Source organism: Phocoena phocoena, chromosome 12 (genome assembly GCF_963924675.1).
Source record: "Phocoena phocoena chromosome 12, mPhoPho1.1, whole genome shotgun sequence".
In the NCBI taxonomy this organism is placed as follows: Eukaryota; Metazoa; Chordata; class Mammalia; order Artiodactyla; family Phocoenidae; genus Phocoena; species Phocoena phocoena.
This window is the reverse complement of record NC_089230.1, coordinates 27,859,039-27,880,553: the sequence shown is the minus strand read 5'-3', so window position 1 is coordinate 27,880,553 and position 21,515 is coordinate 27,859,039. Positions and strand designations below refer to the sequence as shown.

The 21,515-nt window shown below is 39.0% G+C and overlaps 1 protein-coding gene and 1 pseudogene across 1 annotated transcript in view; both read right to left on the bottom strand.

Annotated features, from left to right (window-relative positions):
• Positions 1-21,515, bottom strand: part of AHI1 (Abelson helper integration site 1) — a 186,024-nt gene that overhangs the window by 33,643 nt on the left and 130,866 nt on the right. Inside the window, exons 23-24 of the mRNA XM_065888623.1 lie at positions 7,089-7,251; positions 3,126-3,226 (exon numbers count right to left, since the gene is read on the bottom strand). Of these exons, the coding sequence (XP_065744695.1) occupies positions 3,126-3,226; positions 7,089-7,251 (264 nt within the window). The remainder of the gene's footprint in view (positions 1-3,125; positions 3,227-7,088; positions 7,252-21,515) is intronic.
• On the bottom strand, positions 12,447-13,430 carry LOC136132241 (rho-related GTP-binding protein RhoQ-like; annotated as a pseudogene).

Below are 21,515 nucleotides of genomic sequence, written 5' to 3'. Positions count from 1 at the left end.
AGGCCCTAGATGCTAAGCGCTACTGAGAAAAAACCCAACTGCACATTCAATACAGAATGACGTCACCTGGATTTTTATGGCATCCAAATAGCAGCTCCCAGAACTACTCAGGAATCTCCTTATATGTCCCCCATGAGCCCCTGCTCCTGCTGTCCTTACAGGTATTCTAACAGTCACTACTCTTCTTCCTATCTCACTCGTATGACCCTCACATTTGAAGTGGACCTTCCTTTCAGTTTTGGAGAACATGAAGATATCCTCAATTTCGAGACTTCCACGCTATCAACTTACCTGCATCCTCTTCCACATTTACCTGTCTCGGCGGGGGGCTGATGCTCTATGCTCAGCACAGCCAGACAATCTAATCCTTCGCTGAGGGGGCTGTCCCGGGCATTCTAGGATGTTTAGCAACATCTGTTACCTCTACCCATTAGATGCCAGTAGTACCCCTCTCCTTGCAGATATCTGCAAAAATTTCTCCAGGCATTGTCAAATGTCTCCTGCGCGACAAAATCACCCTCAGTGGAGAACCACTGCTCTAAGCCAAGACTAATCTATCAATCTGTCTTCCCAATAAAAACCTCCTGCTTTCTCTAAGATCCATGTGTGCTTTCTTTATCTACCTTCAACCTGAACCTGTCCTACTGGCTTTGACTCCTTAGGGTATCATTTTATGTCATTCCAATATTTAAAAAGTCGTTCCTGGAACCAGGTCTCCCTCCAGCCACTGCTTGACTTTTTTTTTTTTTTTTTCCTTCAAGTGAAGAGGCTCTGGGAATGACTTCCACAAGTTCACTTGCTGAGGCCCATTCTACTCTTCGATCCTCCTACTAGTATGAATCCATGACACTAGTGCAAAGGTGTCAGGACCCTCCTGATGTCCACATGCTGAGACCCTAACTAACTGCCTGTTTCTGACACTCCTGTCCGTACCCTACTGGAACCTCTATTTTCCCCTGGCTTCCAGGCCACTTCTTTCCTTCCCCTTTGATTGCTCTTTTTTTTTTTGCGGTACGCGGGCCTCTCACTGTTGTGGCCTCTCCCGTTGCAGAGCACAGGCTCCAGACGCGCAGGCTCAGCGGCCATGGCTCACGGACCCAGCCACTCCGCGGCATGTGGGATCCTCCCGGACCGGGACACGAACCCGTGTCCCCTGCATCAGCAGGAGGACTCCCAACCACTGCGCCACCAGGGAAGCCCTGATTACTCTTTCTTAATCTTCTTCCCTTCACCTGACTGTCCCTTAGATATTGAATACCAGTAAGTGTTCCACTGGGATTCTGTCCTTGGCCGCCTCCTCTCAGAACTCTTTCTCCTGTGCTATCTCCTTCATTACAAGCTTCAACTTTCCTGATATAATACAATGGATACATTAACTCCTCCCATTGTATTCTGAAGCCCTATGTTCTCTCAAATTCCAATCCTGAATTTCTGGCCCCCTAGTAAATATTTCTACCTGGGAGCCCTACAGACACCACTAACAAATCAAGATATCTAAAACAACTCATCACATCCTACTCCCACCATTCCCTGTCTCTATCTCCCCAAATCTTCCTTACTCTTTTATTATTTCTGTGGTACCATATCCATGCAGTTGTATAATAAAGTCAGGGCCCTTAGCACAAGCCTAGATTCCAACTTCACTAATCGCATCCAATCAATCACAAAATCCTGTCAGTTTTACCTTATGACCCCTATCCTCCACATCTGCACTAGTTCAGGCTTTTGTATTTTATTTCAATGGATTCATAACCAATTTCCCCGCCCCAGGTCTCAGCTACCTCTAACTCAACCACCGCGCTACCACTGGAATGGTATTTTCATCCTGTAAATCTGTACATGTCACTCCGTGAGCTACCTTCTCCGGGGATCCCCTCTCTCTGAAGGCTACAGTCTAAGCATCTGAGCAGAGCACACTAGGCCTGGCTCCTGTATCTCTTTTATCCTTCTTTCCATCAGACCCCATGCTCACCAAACACAACCATATTATACCACACCTTACTCAAGTTATTCCCTTTGCTAGAATGTTTTTTCCTATGAGCATCTACCTAACACATACTTTATCATCCTATAAGCCTCAGCTCAAGCCTGACCTCCTCTGGGAACTCTTCCTGGACTCCCCAGAGAAGATTTAGAGTATTTCTTCCTGTGTGTGTCCAAAGCATCACGCACAGGTCTTCATGAGAGTTCCTACCATAGTCTGCTGGAATCACCTGCTTGTAGGAGTCTCACCTACCAGCCTGTAGGCTACTCAAGGGCAGGTGCATTGACTACTCAGTCTTTTTTCAGTGAGGACTAATAGTGTGCTTAGTGTGGAAGTAAGCACTCAACAAATAAGAATGAATGGCAGGATGATACGTGACAGGTTCAACTTTTGATCACGACATGGTATTTGTTAAATATATATATATATATATATATATATATATATATATATATATATATATATATATATGCCTGCTAGTTCATGGAGTCAAAAAGAACTGAAGTTATTCAGTCTAAGGCAAGAGCTAATGTCACATAATAAAATAAGTTAAATAAGGTAATATATATGGTGGTACAGTGCTTATAAACTTTTCTACCAAAGCACTACCAACATCAGAAGTCTGCCTGATATCCTTGAGGGAGCTGATGGCACAGGGCGAAAAAACATGACATTTCTCTGGCTAAGAACAGATCCGTATTTATTTTAACCTGAAAGCATTTAAAATTCCTAGCAAGTTAAGAGGAATGATCCAGGAAGATAGGACATCTTTAGTCTATGAGCCCCAGTCATTGTTAGCATCAATGTGGACCCCTCAGGTGGGGCTGAGGACAGTGTCAGTATCACAGTTACAGAAACGTGGAGAGTGGAAATAGCGTCACACTTGAAGTCACAAGTTCTACTTTGGGTTCTCGTCCCATCACTTGGGGTTTATTTTAATTTCTCTGAGCCTCCTCAGTTTCCTTATCTGGAAAATGGCTATAATAATATTTGCCTTATATATTTCAAAATGTTGATGCCAATATTAGAAGAAATAATAATGTAAACAATGAAGGATATAAACATGAAAAATAAAGTAATATTTCATCCAGAGAGAGTGAAAATCAAAGTACATGGAATACACAGTCTTGCAAACATTTACCTTTTGTGGAGCTGAAAAAGCTTTTTCCATTTTGGCTTTTTCCTTAGGGGTTAAAGGAGGGGATCGTTCCTTTACCTCTGGAGGCTGTTCTCGATAGAGTGCTGGAATTGAACAAAGAATTCATGCAATCAAATCGATGAGCACCGTTCCACGGGGCAAAAAAGCAATGGGGGGCAGACAGGAAACTAAACACACTGATATTCAAACTTCCCTGGTGTAACAGTAAGCTACCCAGAACTTATTGTTAAGGCGATTTGGAGTCTTACACATTCCTTATCCAAAGAACACAACTTATGATTGGCAACTTTTGATCAGCAGGATTTCAGAAATGCAGAAAGTGTCATTTTCACCTACTATGTACGTGGTCATGCAGATGCTTATTTTACCTTAATCCACATTTACCAAGAACCTGCTATATGCAGGGTCATCAGCTAGGTACTGCTGGAGGAGATACGAAGATGACCAAAGACAGTCTTTGCTCTCAAGGAGCTTACAATCTGGTCAGAGACAGATATGTTCACAATTAACTGTAATATAAAACTGACTGTGACATTATTCTGAAGAGAGATAATAACAAAGACAAGTTCTGACGTGGGGATAGCAAATGCTTAACGGAAAAAGTGGTAGGTGTGTCAGACTGAAAAATAGGGAGGATTTTGCCAGGCGGAGGTGTGGATAAAGGCTAATTTGTGAAGATGGTATGAAACAAGTAAGCACAGGGCTGGGACTATACATGACACAGGATCCACTCAGTGTTGGATCTAAGATTCTTATAAGATTATAATCTGTATAATTTACTTAATCTACATGTGGTGTTGAATCTAAAAAGTTATGTGGGAATTTTAAAGGGCTAAAAAGGAAATCTGTTTTGGTTAAATGACTTGGGCAACTCTGAATTGAGAGAAAGTGATAAAATACACCTGACCAAAATTCTAAAATTATAAGCTACATTAATGGGCTTTGTGTGTGGGCGGACTTTATCATTGGGTTTCTTTTTTTTTTTTTTTTAAAGGGATTTTGCCTTTTTTTTTTTTTTCAAATTTTATTTATTTATTTGTTTATTTATGGCTGTGTTGGCTCCTCGTTTCTGTGCGAGGGCTTTCTCTAGTTGTGGCAAGCGGGGGCCACTCTTCATCGCAGTGCGCGGGCCTCTCACTATCGCGGCCTCTCTTGTTGCGGAGCACAGGCTCCAGACGCGCAGGCTCAGTAATTGTGGCTCACGGAGCTAGTTGCTCCGCGGCATATCATTGGGTTTCTTTATCTCTTACTGGAAATGTTAGATGTGATTAAGGAAATTGATCAAGTTTTCCTTTCCAGTGGCTTAAGATACAAAGGGAATGTCCTTTGTGATAACAGGGTACCAATGTCTTCTATTGGGTCATTCTCTTAAAGGACATGGCTTTCAACTCAACAGTTGATAGTGATTACGTATGTATGTATAGTATGTACACACACACACACACACACACAGTCCCTTAGATCATTTGCTTTGCATATTTGGCTTCAGATAAAGATAAAGGACAATTTCTCCTACTATTTTCAGAGCGGAATATGCTGCTGACAGTCATTTTTTCTCTAATGTTAAAACTGGGAAGGTGAGTTTTTGTTAAATTCAGGTAAAAAGTAGGATAAAAGGAGAGGAAAAGGGCTTCCCTGGTGGTGCAGTGGTTGAGAGTCCGCCTGCCGATGCAGGGGACACGGGTTCGTGCCCCGGTCCGGGAAGATCCCACATGCCGCAGAGCGGCTGGGCCTGTGAGCCATGGCCACTAAGCCTGCGCGTCCGGAGCCTGTGCTCCGCAACGGGAGAGGCCACAACAGTGAGAGGTCCGTGTACCGCAAAAAAAAAAAAAAAAAAAAAAAAGGAGAGGAAAAGAACCCCTGATGAACTGAGAATTCGATCGTATTCTCAGGTTTTCTGAAAAATTTTTGTTTGTTCTGGCTTTTGCAAAAGCTTTTTCAACAAGCAGTGACTGATGCCAAAAGAAACCATCAGTTATTCCGAGGTACAATAAGGAGTTATGGCAACTGAAGGATGGCCACCGCCTGAGACATGGAATTGATTTCTGTACTCAGCCACCAACCATGGTCACTGCAGTATGCTTCAGAAGTCCCACTTTGGTTCTTATGGAAGAAAACCAAATTTTATTGAATCTTTAATCCCCTGTGGATCAAACATCTATAGCCTCTCAATATTTGCAAGCCTAAGAGGTAATTTCTGCAAACTAACTAGATTCTAAAGTTAGCACATAACACCATGTTGCCTGGAAATACACAGTCTTTTTATACTGTCAAGTTTCCACTTGTATCTGAAAGAAACAACAGATTGTAATAGCTAGTTAAAATGACAGATATACTCCAGAGTGACTAAGACTGTGCAGGCAGCTCTTGATTTAAAAACAGAAGCTACCGCTGCAGAACTCCAGCTGCTGGTCCTGAGAGAAGCCCTCACTGGGAGGGGAGGGAAGCAGCCTGGATATCTGAGATGACCTGCAAGTGAGAAGTGCTGAGTTTACAGGAGATGACTGGGAATTAACCTGTCCCCAAATTTCTTCCTTCCACACTGCCTTAACTTTTCTCCAGTCTGCATCCTCCTTTAAACATAAAACTATACCTCAGATAGAGCTTAAGAGCTATTAGTCATTTACTGCTCAGAGAATAAAACCATGGCACAGAGGAAATTAAGAATTTTGTTATGAGAGAGAAAGAAGTGGGTAATTTTCGAGACAATTAGCGCTTTGGAGGGGAGGAGTATGCTGAAAGCAGCAGATAAGCTGGGGAAGGAGCTGCAGTGAGATCTAGAGCTCTTGGGGAGGGAGCCCTGGGAAGGGCCGGGTGCAGACCTGGAAGGTGGCCCAACAGAAATAATTTTATCTGGGCCGGGCCCAGCACCCAGGATTCATGGAAGAAATTCTTTCTCCTTTTCTTCATCTCTTTTCCCTTCAAAGTTCAGAACTTAGGTTAGAAATCAATCGTATTTTTGTTCAACCATAGTTTGGGTTGAATGGGGTTTCAGAGACTAGCCTGAAAACCAGCTACCACTTATAATAATTACTTTGCAGAAACAAAAGACTTAACAATAAACATTCAAAACGTAGCGTGTTCTCAAGGCTGCTTCTACTATATTTTTAAATCGGAACTATACGATTTTAGTGTTTCTGGAAGAAAGCTTAGAGATGATGGAGCTCAGCTCCCCCGTTCCATGGGAGGAAACGGAGGCATATCACTATTAGTTGTCAAGGTAGGATTATCATTCAGTTCTCCTGACCGCTGGGCATCGTGCTTTTCCTACCACACACCAAGTTAACGGCTGATGGGAAGCGTTCTTCTGAAGAAGCACTGCTATACTCCTCCCCTTTCTTCAGTCTTTGAACTCTTTTATTTTCAGACTCTCTGTGTTAGTTCTATTTTCTCCTCTCAAGGCCTGGAAGCAAATCTACAGCTTTCAGAAACTCAGATTTAGAATTTCTTCTCGGGCTCCTTTCTTTTACCTTTCACAAATGAGGGCTTAATTTACTTGAGAATGGAACAATCTATTGCAATTTTCTTCGAGCAGGTACCAGCTAGGCCTGGGGATACAAGGTAAAAAGAATGGGAGCTGGGAGCTAGAGGTTCTTAGGTGTCTGTCAACTGAGGAGTCTCTGCGGCAAGAGGAGAGGTGACGTCAGTGTGTGAGCATCAGGTAGCGGGGAAAAGGGGCTGAAGAAGGGTGGTAGCTAGATGGGCAGGTCCCCTGGGATGGGAAGTCCACGAAGTAGATATTCCAATCTCAGAATGTAATAGCTTTTGAGTGTACTAGTGCCCCCCTCCCCTTTTATCCTTTTGCAACATGAGAATGAAGAGCAATACCCATCGGTAAATGTATGCAAAAGTAACAAGACAGCAAGTTAAAGCGGAGAAAATGATAAAATCTTGGACTATCAGTTATACCATATTAGTAAACCAGGAAGGGAGCATAAAACTTACTTTCACTAGCCACATGATTAGCTGGAAAATAACCTTCCCGTCCCTTTCCTCTGCTGCCATACCACCAGTCTTCATTATCTTTGAAAAACACTCGGATAATGTCTCCGCGATGGATGGTTAGTTCATCTGATCGATTCGCTGTGTAGTCATAAAGGGCCACTACCTAAGAGAGAGATAAGACCACCACAGCTTTATCACAACTGTACCACAGAGAAAACCCCCAACATTCACTTCCTCTTGCAGAAGAGCAGCTGAAACCAAAGCAGTACTTTGGTGAGTCTGAGGCTGTCTCAAGGTTTGCTAATGGGATCAGGGGTGGTGGGAACACAGCAGGAGAAGCAAGATAAAAGACTGTGGGATTGAGAAATGGTTAAGATCATTCAATACACTAAGATTAGCTTCAAAATAGCAGATGTTAATTTTTTTTTAAAGTAAATTACTTGTGAGGCAAATAAAAAAAAAGCTCACACATCATTCACTTTCTTAAAATTGTTTCATTCTACCTTTGGTCCCATTCTCTGTGCTAAGCAGACGCATCTGAAAAAAAAAAAAATTCTCCGGAACGTCGACACTTTAACAAAAAGGAAAAATTCAATGGAACAACCAGTTTACATAATTTCATTGTGATCACTTGGGTTTATTGTTAATGTCTCTTTTTGAGATGTATTTCTATACAAATACCATTTTTGGGGTATTTTATATGACTAATCTAAATCTTCCCCTACCTTTAAAAATACCTTTATAAGCTTATACAAATTTAAGAGGAAAAACCCTTCTATGAGAATCCTCTTTCTCTGTTTTGTTACAGTAGTCACTATACGTATTTTTTCTTTCGAAAAACCAAATTCAAAATGAATGGCTGCATAGGAATCTACAAATCCCTTATAGCAGTTACAAGAAGGAAGCAGACCTCAACCCATTTTAGACGTGATGCAGTGCTTAAAGTAGGACATAATACACACACTAAAGAAAAAACTACTTCTACTTTTTTTCCTATGTAAATGGAATTTGAAAATTTACAGGTTATACAACTACATACGTAATGGAAAATTATCATTGCAGTCCTCTGCATTTAGGCTGAGTACTGATTTATTCACTTAACAGGTATTTACTGAAATCCTAACGTACCTGGTACTGTGTTAGGGACTGAACATACAGTGATAAACAGGATAATTTCTAGAAGGGGTACCTTGCTTAGGCTTTGCAGGTGAATGAAGGATAATCAGGAAATAGCCAGTTGAAGAGATGGAAAGTGTGTCTCAGGCAGACTGCACCCCATGTGTGAGAGTCCCGGGAAGAGAAATCCCAAATAGCTCAATATGGTGGGAGCCTGGCATTAGAGGTAAGAGTCTAGACAGAAGGTGGGAGAAGCTGAGGCTTCAAGAGTCAGTAGGCACCAGATCATACACGCTGAAAGGTTCAGACTCAGAATATGGGCGACGGGAAGCAAGGAATGCCATAACAGTTCTCAAAACTCTTTGTGGTGCCTTGAAATTAATTTGAAATCTTTATTAACACATTAACCAGAAGACTTTAATGGATAAATCTGGAATTAACTGCTGTCACTATACAATATAAGGGCAGTAATGATAATTTAAGTGGTAAAAATACAATTCTTATTGCACTGCTTAGAACAGTCCCTAGCTTACAACATGCTGTGCAGGACGCTGTTTAAAATTTACAAATCTTGTAACTCTCAGTATATTGATGCCAACTCACTTATGTACAAGTGGAACTTTTAACTTTTCCCGTGCATTCTTCCTTCTCCAAACCTCTTCTCCTGTATTCTCCTGCATGGCACCAGCACAGAATAGGAAAGCCAACAAAAATGTTCTGAGCGCCTGCCATGTTCTGGGTCCCTTGCTAGTTGCTTAAGTGAGTTACCTTACTCAATCTTTGTGACAATCCTGTGAGGGCAGAAATTCTTATTTCAATTTTACAAATGAGAAATTTGATACACAGAGAAATCTAGTAACTTGTCTAAAGTAAACTACTAAGTGGTAGAATCGGGATTTAAACTCGTGGGTTTTTTCTTTCTTTTTTTTTTTTTAAATGAAATACATTTATAGGCCATCTTTACCTAGGATCAAACATGGGAAAGAAGCAGCAGAGAGGAAGGGAGGAGGGACAGGAGATCCTAATCACTCATGAAAGATAAGACCCATTTTTGGACAGCAGAACTTGGGCAGCTGGCTGTGTTGAGAAGATTAGCTCCCCTGGGTCACCTGCAGGCCCCACTGTGCCCCTTTCCCGACACCTGAAACCCAGTCCGAGAACCTGCGTGGGGATTTGTTCCCACTGTTCTTCATCCCGGTGTTCCTATAAAAAGAGGAAGAGATACCAGGAGCATACGTGCACAGAGAAAAAGGCCGCCTGAGGACACAGTGAGAAGGAGACTGTCTGCATGGCAAGGAGAGAGGCCTCAGAAGGAACCAACCTGGCCGGATACTTGATCTTGGACTTCCAGCCTCCAGAACTGTGAGCAAATAAACTTCTGTTGTTTAAGTCACCCGGTCTATGGTATTTTGTTACAGCAGACCTGTCAGACCAATACATAATACAGCCTCACAACCTGATGGTGTCAGATGAATCACGTGTTACCAGCCTCTTACGGTACTGCAAATGGGCAATGCCTCACTTGCATCCATCTTAGGTCCTTCCCGGCTTACAATACTGTGTTCTACACTCTCGTAATGCTATCTCCTGATGCAGAAATAATGTCCTTGACACCAAACTCCACAACTACGATCCTTAGGAGGGAGACTACACCCCCCAAAGCAGTCTTGCTTTGTCACCATCACACCATTACTGACATTTAGGCACAAAACAGCTTCACAATGAGGAGTCAGCGTGTTTCACGTGCCAACAGCCCACAGGTTGGCGGCAGTGGAGCTGTGACCATTCTCTCATCATACTGAAGACACGTGACAAAATCCACACGGCTCATGAGAATCTGCTGGTATTCCAGTGTGTGTTTTTATCAAAATGTTCTCATCATTTGAAGACCATTACTCTCTTCTGAGCATCACAGTACACACAGTAAACTCTGCTTGTTTTATTTTGGTAGTGGATTTTGCGTAAGTCATGTCTTCTCTGTCTCCAATTAGATTTCATTGTCATCTCGCTGTTTTAGGATAAAGTAAAGCTCCATTGGGAGCTTTATTCCCCAAGTGTTGGAAGACACAGTCCCATGCAGAGGTTTGTTTTGAATTAATACCATTTCTATTTTCCCCTTATTTTGGTAGGTTTTGTCACAGAAAATCTGTTTTGACCATTCTCTTGAGAAGTATCTTCTACAATGTACCCTTCTGTGCACACGGTGGTCTGGCACGTGGGTATGACAGAACATCCTCAGTACTATGATCCAGATCTTGAGCTGACAGGGCGGTTATGAAATCTTTCAGTAATCTTTCTTTTTAGACGTAAGTTTAAAAATATGTGCCCATGTTGGTAATGATAGGTCTGGGAAATAAAATGTTCCACAAAATCCACATGGTCACATTTGACCACTATTCACATATTTGAAACAGAGTTCCTTCCTTTTCTCAAAGCTTGCCGAGTTGCTTGGGCACAATCATTCATGGTGGAAGTGCCACTGAAAAGCTTTTTTTTTTTTTTTTTTTTTGACATAGTTTTTGGTCTTCATAGCAGTGCTTGCCAGATACTATTTCTTGGTTTAAGCAGAGTCTGCCAGGCTGTTATAGGACATTTAGGGGAATTCCTTTTTGCATTATCTTCTGAGAGATTTTTCATTATTACAGTCGTCTCTCTAGAATTCTCAGTGGTTCCTGAAACCATTGTACCTAAGGAACATTAACCACTGTCCTGCTCAGCAGCAGCAGACGTTCCTTGCAATGTTATCTGTGATGCAATCCAAAAATCAATATTCATAATGACCCCAAGTCATTCAACAAGCTGTGCTGAATAAGTCATACACTTGAGCACTTTCTCCTCCAACACGGCTTCTGCTGGCTCCATAATCGTCGGGGAACTTCTTTGCGCCGACCTGCAGCCAATGAAGCATCTGGATCCCACCCCCTTCCCTCTGCTTCCTACTTGCTTAACTTGATTTCAGAATTCTGCCCTCCAGAACAGTGAAAGAATACATTTCTGTTGTTTTAAGCCACACCATGTTTGTGGTAATTTGATATGACAGCCCCAGAAAACTAATACATATGAAGTTTACTTTCATGAGTACTAGATTCTTTGTATTCCTTTAAAGAGTATTGGAGGTTTTTCTGGCATGTGGTTACTTGAGATCAGTTTGACCCCTTCCAGGTTTGCTTTTAAGTTGTGTTAGAGCAGATGCAGGAAGACTTTAGGACTCAATAAACTCCACTACTAAGATATGATTCTCCTGATAATTCCCCCTGATGCCCCACATTATTAGGAGGTTTTTCCATTCTGGCTGGCAGGACTGTGAATTATTCCCATTCTGTTGTGTAGGCTACTAATTTCTGATAGTTCTTTCCTTATGGAGTTTAACCCCATGTAGATGCAGATCAGTACTCAGCCAATGAGTTATTAAGGGTACTTCTTATGGTTACTGGCAGGATTATTACCAATTAATATAAGGTGAAACAAAAAGAAACATCTTAGTAATTATTTTATTTTATTTTTTGTCAGAACTCTTGTTACAGGTATTTAATGCACATTAACTAAAATGTATACACTTTCAGTTTTCATAATAAATGCAATTATGACTTTATTACACTTCTGGTATTCTTAAAGAAAAAGCACATCAAGCTTTAATATAGAAATATTTAGGTTACACTTAACTTCTGGCTCAAGTGTAATAAAACTTTTGTTCTTTTTTGATCTTATACATGTTCCCCTCAGGGATGGCCCATCTCTTGTAGGCTTGGAGGGACCTTTGGCTACGTGGTTGGCCTTGTTGTTTCAACACTCTGGATATACTAAAAGAGAAAGCAACTTACATACAAGAACAATTAATTGGAGCAAAGGGAGAAGATGCTTCTTTGTGCAGATTCCATAAGGACTATGCAGAAGTATGGATGGTCTAAGCCAGGCAGTTATATTGATAGCACTGTTTTTCACATAGCTAACAACATGGTGTGGTTGTAGCTTTTTAAACTATGAAAGCCCAGAGAGATTGTACTTTCTGGTTGAAATAAAGTTATTTAGAATAGATTGTGGCTTCAGATGCATTTGCTGCGTTTTCGACCTTGGAGAAACATCCTTAATGAATTTTATAGAATTCTGATGGCAGGGTTTTTTAAAAAATCTCTTTCAAGTTTTAAACTGATTCATTATTTATAAGAGGTCTGCGTACAGCTGTAGCATTTCATATGCTTTCTGAGAGAAATGGACCATTTTCTTGGCCACTGGAGATGCTTCTCATGTAATCAAACAACAGTTTATACATCTTGATCCTATTTTTTTTTTAACTGTGTGTTTCTTTGGAGTTAAAATGGCTGTGATAGCCTCACCAAACACTTCAATCCCTGATGGACTAAAGGTGAACATTCCACATAGCAGCATGCTCCCATTTCTTTTTTTTAAAATTTTTTTTAAAAAATTAATTTATTTATTTATTTTTGGCTGCATTGGGTCTTCGTTGCTGTGCGCAGGTTTTCTCTAGTTGTGGTGAGTGGGGGCTACTCTTTGTTGTAGTGTGCAGGCTTCTCATTGCGGTGGCTTCTCTTGCTGTGGAGCATGGGCTCTAGGCGTGTGGATTTCAGTAGTTGTGGCACGTGGCCTCAGTAGTTGTGGCTTGCGGGCTGTAGAGCGCAGGCCCAGTAGTTGTGGTGCTTGGGCTTAGTTGCTCTGAGGCATGTGGGGTCTTCCCGGACCAGGGCTTGAACCCGTGTCTCCTGCATTGGCAGGTGGATTCTTAACCACTGCGCCACCAGGGAAGTCCTTGCTCTCATTTCTTTTGCTAGTTTCCACCCTTGTTCCAGACACAGGTTCTTCTTTCATATCTTTCAGTCTTGCTATAGTTTTGGGGTCACCTCGGAGATCTGAGTTCCTATTAATACAACAGGTATATTTAGTGTGTATTCTTTAAGTTCTGTTACCCACTCCTCTTTCACATTTTGAAACGAGGCTACATTTACCACAGAGAAGCATACAGGGAGGACATCAGTCATCGGATAAGATAAAAGCCTCAGATGATCACAGTCTTCTTGTCTGCTCTTAGTCTTTCTGTTTGGCCGTGTCACAGAGAACCAGGAGGTACTAATTGTCCCCTAAGGTGACACTGACTGCGTAGCAGTTGAAGATGGCAGGCATGTAATCCTCCAGGAAGGCGTCGCTGGCATAATTCATGGGTAGGCACATCTCGCCCGCCTCCCAGTCGCCAACCACCATGTACCTGAGCATCACTGCACTGGCCCATGAGCTATGCTGGGCATGGTCTCCCCACTTCCACCAGTCCCTTCCCTGGCTGTGCCTGCTTGCTGTCCCCCAGTAATATTTAACAAGTGAAATAAAATAAGCTTTAGGAAAGTCTCATTTCTCAATTATGTCAAGCAATGTTGGGTCTTTATTACTAAAATAGAAAAAAAGAGCAGATAAAAAAGGTAGTAGAAAATCAAATTTAACAACAAATTCTAAATTGTACAGAAGTACATTACTAAACATTCAAATGACTCCTTTACTAATAGTGACACTGGGACTATATTTTATTTCATAAGAAGAATGGAAAAACATATAACCCTACTTCTAGCACCATGTGGTAGAAATATATACAGTCTCTTATAATTATTTCCATGAACACTAAGAAAGACAACTCTACAGATATTCATAAAAAAAACTAAGGTCCTGTTATTTTTAACTGATTTATCTGGATAATAATAGATTAAGAAAACAGAGATAAAGAAAGTAAATAATTGCACAAAGTTTATTGTCTCTGTACCAGACAAACTATCTGTTCTATCCTGCTACATAATGCTAGTATATATGAACCTTAAACACTTCATCAAACAAATATTTGAAAATATTTAATTCCAAATACCTTCTGGTAAAGTAACTACTACGGGTAATGGAAAAAAACACGAAACGAGGAATCAAGACAGTGAGTTTCCAGTCCTGCCTGGGCCTCCAAGGCTAAAACATATCTTAAAACACTCAAGCTGGATGTCTGTAAACTAAGGGGTTTGGACCAGATGCTAGGTGGTATCCCTTCCAGCTGAAAAATTCTGTCATATCAGGTATTCAAATAACTATTCCAAAAGAATGGCATTCACAAATTTTAACGTAAATTCAAAATATTAATTTGTTGGATAACAGTGGATAACAGTTGGATAAACAGTGCCTGATTATTTGTGATCATACATGAATTAGAAAAGCTTGTTTGTTTGCTGCAGTACTACACAGGAAAAGCCTCTTAGTCATAATTAAAGAATAGTGATAAAGCATTTCTTTGGAATTTACTGGTTGGAAATACTTCCTTCTTCTTTGATGAATAGAAATGATTGAACATTTGGACTTCACAAATGAAGCTACTCATTTTATATGATGACTGGTATTAATTAAACCTCTTCTTATTGGAAATCACAATTCACATACTTTGCTACAGTGAATCATTAGTGCTCCATTGAAAAAGGCTCTAAAATGTATCTTTGTGCTGGTTATTTCCTAAAAAAACAAAAAAAATCAAGAGAATGACGAAGACCTTTATAGACTGGACTACAGATTTTTGTTTTGTTTTTTGTTACTGAAGAAAGATGACAGTGTACTTTAATTATTTTTCTTGGGAGGGACAGCAAAAGGAGAATTATGAATCATTGGTTTAGACACGGGTGCTCAAAGTGTGGTCTCTAGATCAGCAGTGGCAACATTACCTGGAAACTGGTTAGAAATGCAAATTCTTGGGCCCCATTCCAGACCAACTGAAATATTCTGGGGATGGACCCAGTAATCTGTTTTAACAAGGCTACAGGTGATTCTGATGTACCTTAAGGTTTAATTAACTTTATTTCGATAACCTACTTTATAAAACATGTACATTTATTTTCTGCACATATCAAGTATGTGACTGAATGGTTAAGAAACATAATTTAAAATATAAAACCAAATCTTATAACAAATTGTTAACAGGCAAAACTTAAAAACGTAAACCTGTTCCTCCTTTCCTATTTTACTTATGTTTCTGAGTTTCCCTCGTAGCACTGAAATGCTAAGTCCAGATTTGAGTAATATAACATCTACTTCATCATTTTTTTCAACAAGCTCATGCTCAAACTGCAACTAGGAGTTATAGTAAACATTTCTTAGGTTCCCCTACCATCTCTTAAAGATTAGCAAAATTTTTAAAATAGAAAAACAAGCAAAAATTGAAAGATTAAATCTGTTTACCTAGCAATAATTATTAGATACATATTGTGTCTGAGGTACTCTTATAGGCTGAGGAGACAGAAGTGAACACAGTTCCTGTCCTTGGGATAGTCCGTTTTATGTTTCATTGTTTTTGGTCTGGTGGCCCTTTTTAAAAACGGGATAACTTTAGTATTTGTACAAGTTACTCTGCTGTTTCTCTACTTTTAAGTTGTCAATAAAGAGTACTAGGGTGCATGCTGATATTGAATATTAAAATAATAATTTATGAATTACTTCAGAAAAGTATAATAAATTTCTTTAAATTCTCTTAGCAAACCATGAGCTATAAGTAAATGTAAAAATCAGTAAAAAAAAGAATCAGTTGAAGATAGTTTTAAACAAAAATAAATTCAAGTAATTGCAAACAACATATTATTCAGTTTATACACAGTTTTAGTAATTATAAATTTTATACTTCACAGTTCAAAGCAGTGGTTTATAGAGATTATATACAGAAATATATCCCTTATGATAAATGGAATATTCTTTTTTTTACCCTGTTGCATTTATAACTTGTTTCTATTTTCCTTAGATGCTACTTTCCTGGCCAGGTCCTTTCTGTTGCCATATTGTTATGAGAGATAGTACAAATTTTTTAAAAAATACATAAACATACAAATTTATAAATACTAAAATAAAAATTATTGATTCAAGTTTGTTAAGGATATAAACACATGAATATATAAATGATAAAAAATTTAAAAATAAACATATAGGGACTTCCCTGGTGGTGCAGTGGTTAAGAATCCGCCTGCCAGTACAGGGGAAACGGGTTTGATCTCTGGTCCAGGAAGATCCCACAGGCCATGGAGCAACCAAGCCCGTGAGCCACAACTACTGAGCCTGCGTGCCTAGAGCCCATGCTCCGCAACAAAAGAAGCCACTGCAATGAGAAGCCCACGCACTGCAATGAAGAGTAGCCCCCACTCGCTGCAACTAGAGAAAGCCCATGCGCAGCAACAAAGACCCAACGCAGCCAAAAATAAATAAATAAATATATTTTTTAAAAAAAGCATATAGATAGATAGGTAAGTTATACAAGGGTCTTCAAATAGACTTGTATTGTTGTAAAACTAGTTAGGAAAAGCCTCTTATAAAACTGAATAGACACCTACAGGAACTAAAAAATGTTTGTATGAGCTACATTTCCATTTTTCTTTGAGAGTGAGGTATGGGTGCATTTCTCTATGCTTAAATACACATAATAGAGATAACAGACTTATCACTTAAAAATAACGTAAGGTCTGGGGCTTCCCTGGTGGCGCAGTGGTTGAGAGTCTGCCTGCCGATGGAGGGGACACGGGTTCGTGCCCCGGTCCGGGAGAATCCCATATGCCGTGGAGTGGCTGGGCCCATGAGCCACGGCCGCTGAGCCTGCGCGTCCGCAGCCTGTGCTCCGCAACAGGAGAGGCCACAACAGTGAGAGGCCCGCGTACTGCAAAAATAACGTAAGGTCTGGAGACAAATCTTTTGAGAATGAAATTAAATCTTTTTAATGCTTAATGGCATCTTCAGGATTTCCTGGGCACTAACTATAAGTGCAAAGAGTTACAGTACTTGAGATTTTTGAGAACTACTTAAGAGCACCCCTAAGGACATTTATTAACAGAATTCATTAAATTTATAAATAATTTCTTTTCTTTCTTTTTTTTTTTTCCTCGATGCACCATGTAGCTTGTGGGATCTTAGTTCCCTGAACAGGGATTGAACACGTGCCCTTGGCAGTGAAAGCGCAGAGTCCTAACCACTGGACCGCCAGGGAATTCCCATAATTTATAAACAATTTCTAAAAAGATGAATTAACTAGTAACTCATTTATATAATAAATACCTTAGGTGTGTGCTATATATATAGCACTGTACCTAGTATGGGGAATATAAAGAAACGCAGCATAAAGTTCTTGACTTGAAGCTGCTTAAGACACAGTTAAGAAAAATATACTATTTCAAATATTATATACTTAAAAATTCTTATCCTGAAAGTTTAATTCACTCATTCTAAAACAAGTATATAAATCTCAGTTTATTTTTTTCTCAGCAACGTATATCTACTGTTATTATTTAATAATCTGCTATGCTATAGATATGTCTGTTTATCTCTCTAGATGTATCTAGAAATATATGTATCTACCAATTATTTAATGCTTGTTATGTGTCAGGCATGCGCTAAGCATTTTACACTATATACGTATGCGTGTGTATGTGTACATACACACAAATATACACACACATATATAGCATACATGTATATATTTGTGTACATACACATGTTCACACATATGTTCATAAACACCCTATTTAGTATTTATCATGCCTTTGTTTCCTTAATTATAAACTAAAAGAATTATTACTTGTCTAAATCACAGAGTTTGGCAGATTCTAGATGTTAGAAGGTTTGCTTTTCTCCTAAATCTATGCTCTCAACCACTAAACCTACATATTTAAGTTTGAAGTTAGAGGCCTTCGTGGAACCAAGTAAACATAAGTCTGCTTGGTTCACTGCTTATAACTTTCGCTAAGATTTATGCCAAAAGAAGGATCTTTAAGACTTGGTATTTCTATTACGGAAGGCACCTGAAGAATATCATCAAAGCACTTTTCTTCATATTATCTTCTCAGTCACAATTTGTTGAGGCCATCAAACTGGGAAGTTATATGGTAAACTGAAATAAGGCCAAAGTGACGGCAGACGTGTCCAATCTGATCACTATAGTTTATATTTACACTTATACTGAAATGACTAGGCATTGTTAATTTGGAAAGGCTTTGTGAAGGAATCTTGCGTAATAAATTTAAATGGAAAGAGAAAAGTTTTTTAGGCTGCTGATAGTAAGACATCAATAATTAACTGCTCATCTTATTTAAAACACTGAGGCTTGTCTATTTCTAATTCTAATATCAATCCAAATATTCTGGGAAAGCTCATGTGCACACATGTGAGTATTTGGTTTAGTGAGGAAGAAGACAAGAATATAATAGAAGGATAATGAAGAGGCTTGATGGAAAACGTCTCTATTTTAGTATATAAATATAATTATGATACATACAGAGATGCAGACGGTCAAGTAAGGGGCTCTAAAACCTACCAAACAGTATTTCAAATGGCAAAAGAGAAATCAGCAAATAGAATTTTAAAGAAGCAACTAGAAAACACTGAGCTTAAGAACAAATGAGTAGAGGGGAAGCACTTCTGGAATGGGCGAGTAATGAAAATTGGCTCTTGCATAAAATCAAGAAAACTGGCAAAACTGTCAAAATCAACTTTTAAGAACTTGAAAAATTAGCCAAAGGACTGCAATAATCCAAAGAGCATGTATTCAAAAAAAAACAGTTGGATCTTGGTAAAAAACATCAAGTTTTGTGGAATTTTAACCTGCCCTATTCCCATTACTCTCTTGCCAGCCCCTTGGAAGCTTTAAAAACAGACTGACAACCATGGTTAACTGTGAAAACTATCAGGTTAGCAGTCACTGGAGAAGGCAGAACAGGTTCAGAGTGCCTACAAATCCCCATCTCCAGAGAAGTGCCACTATATGACCTAGGTGGCAGGCCCTGAAAAGCTCCATTCTCAGGGCTTGTCTTTATTTGATGTGACTCAGAGTCAGCTGTTTGAACAGCCATATCCCTCGAGCATTTGTCAGAAAAAATCAGTGGCAACTTAGGTGGTGATACATGTTATGACAAGGAACTGACCAAAAAATTAAAAGGAAAAACTGGGAAATAACATGTCTGTCTATAGGGTTTGCTGAAAAGCATCAACAGATTCCTGGAAATCTAGAAGGCCATGGGCATGTGCAAAACTCTGTGTATGCCCAGGAAAGACCAGAGAAGGCTCAAATCTTTCATCTCTGCTGACCTTGACAGTCGATGCAAGCAGAAAGTGAAGTCTAAGTATGGTAGAGTTATGAACTGCATGTTGAAGCACTAAAAACATGTCCTGGCACACAAATACAGCCCTTTGGAAAAGGTCCTCGGCATTTAAGGAAATCTTAATACAATCATTAGCTGACCACTAAGCTAACCAAGCAGACACTTTAATGGTTGCACAACACAAAAAGTACAGTCTTTAAAGAATTACTCCAGGAAAGTCCCAAATTAAACGAATAGTAAAAGTAATAATAACAAAAATGACAAATCATAGGGAAGTGGGGGTAGAAAATCTGATTTTTAAGTTTGCCACATTATATTATCTCAAGTGTCCAGTTACAAGACATGTAAAGAAAGAGTAAAGTATAACCCTAATAGGAGTCAAAGAAGTCAATAGAAATTGTCCCTGAGAAAGTCCAGATGTTGGAATTACTAGACAAAAACTTTTATATATATATATATATGTTCAAAGACCTAAGGGAAACCATGTCTAAAGAATTAAGAGACTGGATATATGTATATGTATAACTGATTCACTTTGCTGTACAGCAGAAACTAACAAAACATTGTAAATCGACTATAGTCCAACAAAAATTTTAAAAAAGAATTAAGAGAAAATGAGAATGCTATCTCAGCAAATTGAAAACATCAATAAAAAGAAAGAATTAAAAAACAAACAGAAATTCTAGAGTTGAAAAGTACAATGTTCACTAGAGGGGCTCAACAGTAGATTTGAACTGGCAGAGGAAAGAATCAGTGAACTTTTTCACTGATTAGTCTGAGGAACAAAAAGAAACAAGAATGAAGAAGAATGACAGAGCCTCAGACACCTATGGGCTGCCATCAAGTGTACCAAAATATGAATAATGGGAGACCCAAAAAGAGAAAAAACAGAAGAAGGGAAGAAAGAATAGTTGAAGAAATAATGACCCAAACTTCCCAAATTTGATCAAAAATATTAATCTGCACATCCAAGAGCCTAAACAAATACCAAGTAGGATAAACTCAGAAAGATCCACACCTAGACATATCATAGCCAAACTACTGAAGCCCAAGAATCTTGAAAGCAGCAAGAGAAAAACAACTCATCACATAGAAGGATTCTCAATAAGATTAACAATAAATTTCTCATCAGAAACCTTGGAGTTCAGAAGTTAGTAAGATGATGCTTTCAACAATAAGTGTGGAAAGAAGACTCAACCTACTATTCAATATCCAGCAAAACTACCATGTAAAACAGAAGAAAGTAATACATTCCCAGATAAATGACAACAGAGAGTTTGTTGCTAGTAGACCTGCCCTTCAAGAAAAACTAATGGGAGTCCTTCAGGCTGCAACAAAAGGGCACTTAATAGTAACTCAAATCCACATAAAGAAATAAAGAGCACTGATAAAGGTAATTACATAAGTAAATACAAAGGACAGTATAAATGTACTTTTTGGGAAACTCCTCATGTAAATTAAAAGACAACTTTGTAAAGAATTATAAAACTGTGTTGATGGGCTTACAATGTATAAATAAGAGAGTGTCACAGACTTATGTATACTACCAAATATAAAATAGATAGCTAGTGGGAAGCAGCCGCATAGCACCAGGAGATCAGCTTGGTGCTTTGTGACCACCTAGAGGGGTGGGATAGGGAGGGTGTGAGGGAGACGCAAGAGGGAGGAGATATGGGGATATATGTATATGTATAGCTGATTCACTTTGTTATAAGGCAGAAACTAACACACCATTGTAAAGCAATTATACTCCAATAAAGATGGTAAAAAAAAAAAAAAAGGTGTAATTTGTACAACCATAATAGCACAAAGGAGGCAGAAGGGAAAATAACTGTATTAAAGTTTTTACATACTATTAAAATTAAGTTGGTATTAATCCAAACTATATTGTTTTAAGTTAAGATGTTAATTGTAATTCTCAGGGTAACTACTAAGAAAACAACTCAAGTAAATACACAAAAAGGGATTTAAATTGGTATATTAAAAATACTTTAATCAAAAAAGTGAGTAATGAAAGAGGAAAGCAGCAAAAAAATACATCAGACATAAAGAAAACAAAACCAAACTGTAGACTTAATTCTATCTTATCAGTAATTAAATTAAATGTAAATTGATCAAGCACTCCAAATGGAAAGCAGAGATTATCAGAATGGAAAAAAGACATGATCAAACCATCTGCTGTCTACAAGAGGAACATTTTAGATTAAAGACACAATAA